Below are 5,830 nucleotides of genomic sequence, written 5' to 3' on the forward strand. Positions count from 1 at the left end.
AGGATCCCCCCAGCCCTGCTGCCCACGATCCCTGCGGGACCAGCCCAGGGCACGGGGGGTTCTGGGGGCCAGAGCACACGGCCGGAGCACGTCCAGCCTCTCACCCTCCAGCACCCCCAAGTCCTTCTCCCCAGGGCTGCTCTCCATCCATTCCACTCCCAGGCTGGCTTTGTGTCTGGAATTGCCCCGGTCCAGGAGGAGCACTCGTGATTCCAGCTTCAAGCAAAGCTGCCGAAGGTCTAATGACAGCCATACAAACCGCTGCTTTCTTGGAGGAAAAAACAATAAACTTCCTTTTCCCCTGTCTTTTTAGGTTGTCAGTTAAACGTTTGGAGAAGGACCCGAGCCCAGGAAAGTGGGAGTTGCCCTGAGAGGCTCGTCCGTGTGATTCAGGTACCGGGATCTGTTGGGACTGACTGTGGGATGGAGCACAAATGCTCTTTTCAGGTGCCTGTTTCTTACACTCCCAGAACTGGTCCTGAATGTTTCTTTTATGATGAACCTGTGGCCTGGAGCAGTGATTTCTGCATTTTACGTCGTGTATTGGACATGGAAAAATATTGCTGTGAGATAGATACACTCCTCTACTTAAAATTCCCACAGAATGGCATCGTGGTGCGACACAGCCCTTGGCTGGGGAAGGTGAATCCAATTATGGAATGGTTTGGGTAGGAAGGGACTTTAAAGAACATTTAATTCCCCTCTCACTGCCGCGGGCAGGGACACCTTCCACCAGCCCAGGTTGCTCCAAGCCAAGACAGCGGCACAGACGCAGCCCTGGGGTCCCCCCTGACCTCCTGCCCCTCTCCCACGACAATCCCCCCTCCCAGGGCACAAGAACCGGGGAGAGGCAGCAGGAAAAGTGGAACAGGACCGGGACACCAGGGTGCAGATGGAGGGAAGGAGGAGGAGGGAAGGGCTCCTCGGGAAGAGCAGGAGCACCGAGGGTCTCCCCCCCACCCCGAGCCCCAGAGCTCCGCAGAGAACCCGGAGGTGTCAGCTGGTTTTTATTGTCGGATTTCAACAGCAACAACCTCCAAACACTTCCAGGATGTCCTTGGTTTGTCCATGGAGGGGTCTTGCACACGGGGAGCTGGGAGAGGCGGCTCTTCTCCAGCTGGATATCCCGGGAAAGAGCCCTTCCCGAAAACACACGGCGAGAAAAGCTCCGGCCGCGGGGGCCACCAGTCCAGGGGAAATAAATACACGGAGCATCCGGAGGATCCATCCCTACCAGGGATCCTGGGAGCCCCCCTGGGCCGTCCAGCCACTGCCACCCCTGGGTGGGGGGGGTCTCAGGAGGCTGTTTGAGCTGTGGGACCCCTCCCCAGGGGAGAAAAGGGCAAGGCCTGGCCCTCGCCCACCCCCAGGGCTCCCTGTGGGGGCTGCTGGGGCACCGTGTCCTGTGTGACCTCCAGAGCTGGGACGGGGAAGGGGGGACAGGCGCTGGGGGAGCTCTGGGCACTCACCCTGGGGGGGCTGGCGTGTCCCCTCTGCCCCATCCCAGGTCCCTGCTCCAGCCTGGGCTCTGAGCATCCCTGCGAGGAGCCCTTTGAGAGCACTCCCAGAGCTCCAGCAGTGCAGCCCCAGCTCCCCTCTCCTTGCCCTGGGCCTGGGGGCTGAGACCCCCCCCCCCAGGAGAGCAGAGGCCCCTGAGCCTCCCTGAGTGGGCTGGGCACTCCTCCCAGCCCTGGTAAGGGCTGCACAGCCTCGGGATTGATCCCAGCCCTGGTAAGGGCTGCACAGCCTCGAGATTGATCCCAGCCAGGGCTGCACAGCCTCGGGATCGATCCCAGCCAGGGCTGCACAGCCTCGGGATCAATCCCAGTCCCAGCCAGGGCTGCACAGCCTCAGGATCAATCCCAGTCCCAGCCAGGGCTGCACAGCCTTGGGATCAATCCCAGTCCCAGCCAGGGCTGCACAGCCTCGGGATCAATCCCAGCCCCCACACCCCTGGGAGCAGAGCCTGAAGGGGACCAGAGGAGGACTGAAGGAGAGGGCCCAGCAGCAGCAGCAACAGGGAGGAGATGCCCCCCGAGCTGCCCAGGGCCGTGAGGAGGAGGAGATGATGCCCCCTGAGCTGCCCAGGGCCGTGGGGAGGAGGAGATGATGCCCCCTGAGCTGCCCAGGGCCGTGAGGAGGAGGAGATGATGCCCCCTGAGCTGCCCAGGGCCGTGGGGAGGAGAAGATGATGCCCCCTGAGCTGCCCAGGGCCGTGGGGAGGAGAAGATGATGCCCCCTGAGCTGCCCAGGGCCGTGAGGAGGAGGAGATGATGCCCCCTGAGCTGCCCAGGGCTGTGGGGAGGAGAAGGCCATGGGGCCAGGGAGGGCTGGGAGGTGGGAGAGGCTCCTGTCCCTCAGGCTCCCAGCAGCTTCTTGACCATGTAGCCCGGCATGCTGTAGAGGAACAGGGCGACCATGACGAGCAGCAGCAGGGCCAGCACGATCTTGATGATGAGCCACTTGTAGCGGGTGCAGATGAGGTACTTGATGGACTTGAGTGGGTTCAGGAACCAGATGAAGGACGTGTCCGGGCGGCTGAGGGGCAAGGGAGGGGTTATTCCAGCACCAGGGTTATTCCCACACCTCCCTGCGTGCCCAGAGGAGCCCCCAGATCCCTGGAAGTGTCCCAGGCTGGGTTGGACGGGGCTTGGAGCAGCCTGGGCCGGTGGGAGGGGGAAGTGGATGGGCTTTAAGGAGGCCCCTTCCCACCCAGACCAGCCAGTGATGCCCTGATTCCATGGCATTCTCCATGGGGAAAGGGATGAAGGAAAAGCAGCAGGGCAGGAAGAGCAGGCAGTGGGAGAAGCACTAAAGATGGCTCTGCCCGTGACGCCCATTCCCACATCCCTCACTCCAGAGGGACCATCCCACCACACCTCCCAGAGTCAGAGATCCCAGACTGCTCTGGGTGGGAAAGGATCTTAAAACCCATCCAGTCCCACCCCCTGCCACGGGCAGGGACACCTTCCACTAGCCCAGATTGCTCCAACCCGGCCTGGGACACCCCAGGGATCCAGGGGCAGCCACAGCTTCCCTGGGAATTCCAGCCCAGCCCCTCCCCACCCTCCCAGCCGGGAATCCCTTCCCAATCTCCCATCTGTCCCTGCCCTCTGGCACTGGGAAACCATTCTCTGTGTCCTGTCCCTCCATCCCTTGTCCCCAGTCCCTCTCCAGCTCTCCTGGAGCCCCTGCAGGCTCTGGAAGGGGCTCTGAGCTCTCCCTGGATCCTTCCCTTCTCCAGGTGAACATTCCCAGCTGTCCCAGCCTGGCTCCAGAGCAGAGGGGCTCCAGCCCTGGAGCAGCTCCGTGTCCCCCTCTGGCCTCATTCCCACGGCCCCAGAGCTGGATGCAGCACTCCAGGGGGACAGGAGCCCACCCCCCGGGGAGCTGCTGCACGGAGGGGCCTCCCACTCACTTGGGTTTCTCCAGGGGGTCGGGCTCGTTCCGGGCCAGCCCAGCGGGAGATTTCTCTGCCTCCTCGGCCGTCAGAAGGTGCAGCTCAGCCTCCACTTTGCCCTGCAGGGGAGCCCAGAGCTGTGCTGAGACCCGGGCCAGGCTCGTGGAGACAGAGGGGTCCCGGGGCAATGCGGTGCTGGGGGGGTGGGAGTGTCTGCAGGGAGGGTAGGATTGACCCCCCCCCCGGGGCGCAGAACCCCCTTACCGTGACCTCCAGCTCGTCGTTCTCGTCCCTGGCCACGAAGGGCCACCAGCCCTTCACCCTCTTCTGCTTGAAGATGGAGATCATGGGCAGCTCGGCCTCCTTGGTCACCATCTCCAGGCTGCACTGCTTGGACGTCTTGGCCCCCCGGGGGAAGCGGTTCAGGTCCAGCTCGATGGCCCCTGCCCGGGCACAGGGGGGGGCACGGGGCTTGGCAACCCCCGAAACGCTGCAGAGGGGGCTGCCCCAGCAGCTCCCGCCCCGGGGAGGAGCTCTGGGCCAGCCCTGGGAGCCAGCAGGGCTCCCACAATCCTGGGATCAGCCGGGTTGGGAAAGCCCTCCCAGCCTATGGATTCCCCCCGTGCCCCATCCCCACCCTGTCCCCCAGCCCAGAGCACTGAGTGCCTGCCTGGGACACCTCCAGGGCTGGGCACTCCAAACCTCCCTGGGCAGCCCCTGCCAGTGCCTGACCACCCTTTCCAGGGACAAATTCCTCCTGATGTGCCCCCTGCCCCTCCCCTGATCCCACAACCCACGGATCCAGCCCATCCTGATCCCTCAGCCCAGGGATCCAGCCCGTCCTTATCCCTCCGCAGCGCCTTCCTGCCCTGCCCTGCCCTCCCCGCCTCCCCTCCCTCCCTCCCGTCCCCTCCCCTCCCACCGGGTCTCCTCCGTCCCCCCTCGGGCTCACCCAGGAAATCGTCGGCCGAGAAGTGATCGGCGTCCCAGACCTGCAGGGTGAGCCGGGCCGGGATCTTGTACTCGGTCTCGTCCCAGGAGAACATGGACTCCTTCTTGGAGATGACGATCTTCTCCTCGGCCATCAGGTAGTCGAAGGGGAAGATGTACCTCCAGTTGAAGTTGCCCTCCCCGGTGAGCGAGTGGTAGTGGACGTCGGTGTCCTGCTTGTCCTCCTGCTGACCCTTCAGCCACCTGCGGGGCCGGAGGGGCGAGGGGGGACGCGGGTCAGGGGGGGCAGGAGCACCCTGTGCCTGCAGCCAGGACTGGGGACACGGGTTATGGGGGCAGGAGCACCCTGTTCCTGCAGCCAGGACTGGGGACACGGGTTATGGGGGCAGGAGCACCCTGTTCCTGCAGCCAGGACTGGGGGGACACGGGTTATGGGGGCAGGAGCACCCTGTTCCTGCAGCCAGGACTGGGGGGACACGGGTTATGGGGGGCAAAGGGGCTGCTCCGGGCACTGCTGCAGCGTCTCCAAGGGGCACCACGCCGGGCTCAGGGGCCGGGGGGGACAGGGAAGTTTGGGAGAAGGAGATGCAGGTGGGTTGTCTGGGGGCAGGGAGGTGTTAAGGAACGGGAGCTGGGAGCGCTGCTGGAGCAGAGCAGGCTGGAAAGGGATCACAGGAGAGCTGGAGAGGGACAGGACACAGGGAATGGCTTCCCAGTGCCAGAGGGAGATTGGGAAGGGATTCCCGGCTGGGCTGGAATTCCCAGGGAAGCTGTAGCTGCCCCTGGATGATCCCTGGAGTGTTGGATCCCCTGGGATAGCGGGAGGTGGGAGGTGCCAGGGCACCCACCCCCTGACGAAGATGTCGCTGGACTTCTCGCCGGTGAAGTAGTCGTCGTCCTCGAGGATCACCTCGTCCGTGTTCCACACGATCACCCGCAGCTCGTACCTGGCAGGGGGAAGGGGAAATCCAGGAGAGGGGCAGGGAGGGGAGCGGGGGGTGGGGGTGGGGGGCAGCCAGAAAGGAGGGACAGGCACCGGGATCTCACAGGGATCAACCGAGGGGTTGTGAGGGCAGGAACAGGAGGGGATCTCGACCAGGGAGGTGATGGGAGGGATGGGACTGTTCCCATGGAGCCAGGCTGGGAGAGCTGGGATTGTTCAGGTGGAGAAGGGAAGGATCCAGGGAGGGCTTGGAGCCCCTTCCAGAGCCTGCAGGGGCTCCAGGAGAGCTGGAGAGGGACTGGGGACAAGGCATGGAGGGACAGCACACAGGGAATGGCTTCCCACTGCCAGAGGGCAGGGACAGATGGGAAGGGATTCCCGGCTGGGAGGGTGGGGAGGGGCTGGGCTGGAATTCCCAGGGAAGCTATGGCTGCCCCTGGATCCCTGGCAGTGCCAGGTTGGATCCAACTTGGATAGTGGGAGGTGTCCCTGCCCGTGGCAGGGGATTGGAATTAAATGATCTTTAAGGTCCCTTT

The 5,830-nt window shown here is 64.1% G+C and overlaps 1 protein-coding gene across 1 annotated transcript in view; it reads right to left on the bottom strand.

The window, feature by feature from the left end:
- Positions 1–2,298: 2,298 nt before the first annotated feature.
- LOC114071787 (otoferlin-like) overlaps positions 2,299–5,830 on the bottom strand; it is a gene marked incomplete at its 5' end in the record, with an annotated part of 13,004 nt that continues 9,472 nt past the window's right edge. Inside the window, 5 exons of the mRNA XM_027909643.1 lie at positions 2,299–2,538; positions 3,419–3,519; positions 3,665–3,843; positions 4,353–4,594; positions 5,200–5,298. Coding sequence (XP_027765444.1) covers positions 2,358–2,538; positions 3,419–3,519; positions 3,665–3,843; positions 4,353–4,594; positions 5,200–5,298 — 802 coding nt within the window. The remainder of the gene's footprint in view (positions 2,539–3,418; positions 3,520–3,664; positions 3,844–4,352; positions 4,595–5,199; positions 5,299–5,830) is intronic.

The sequence above is a fragment of the Empidonax traillii genome, unplaced genomic scaffold, assembly GCF_003031625.1.
Source record: "Empidonax traillii isolate 1590-97213 ecotype Southwest subspecies unplaced genomic scaffold, ASM303162v1 scaffold2282:size29042, whole genome shotgun sequence".
In the NCBI taxonomy this organism is placed as follows: Eukaryota; Metazoa; Chordata; class Aves; order Passeriformes; family Tyrannidae; genus Empidonax; species Empidonax traillii.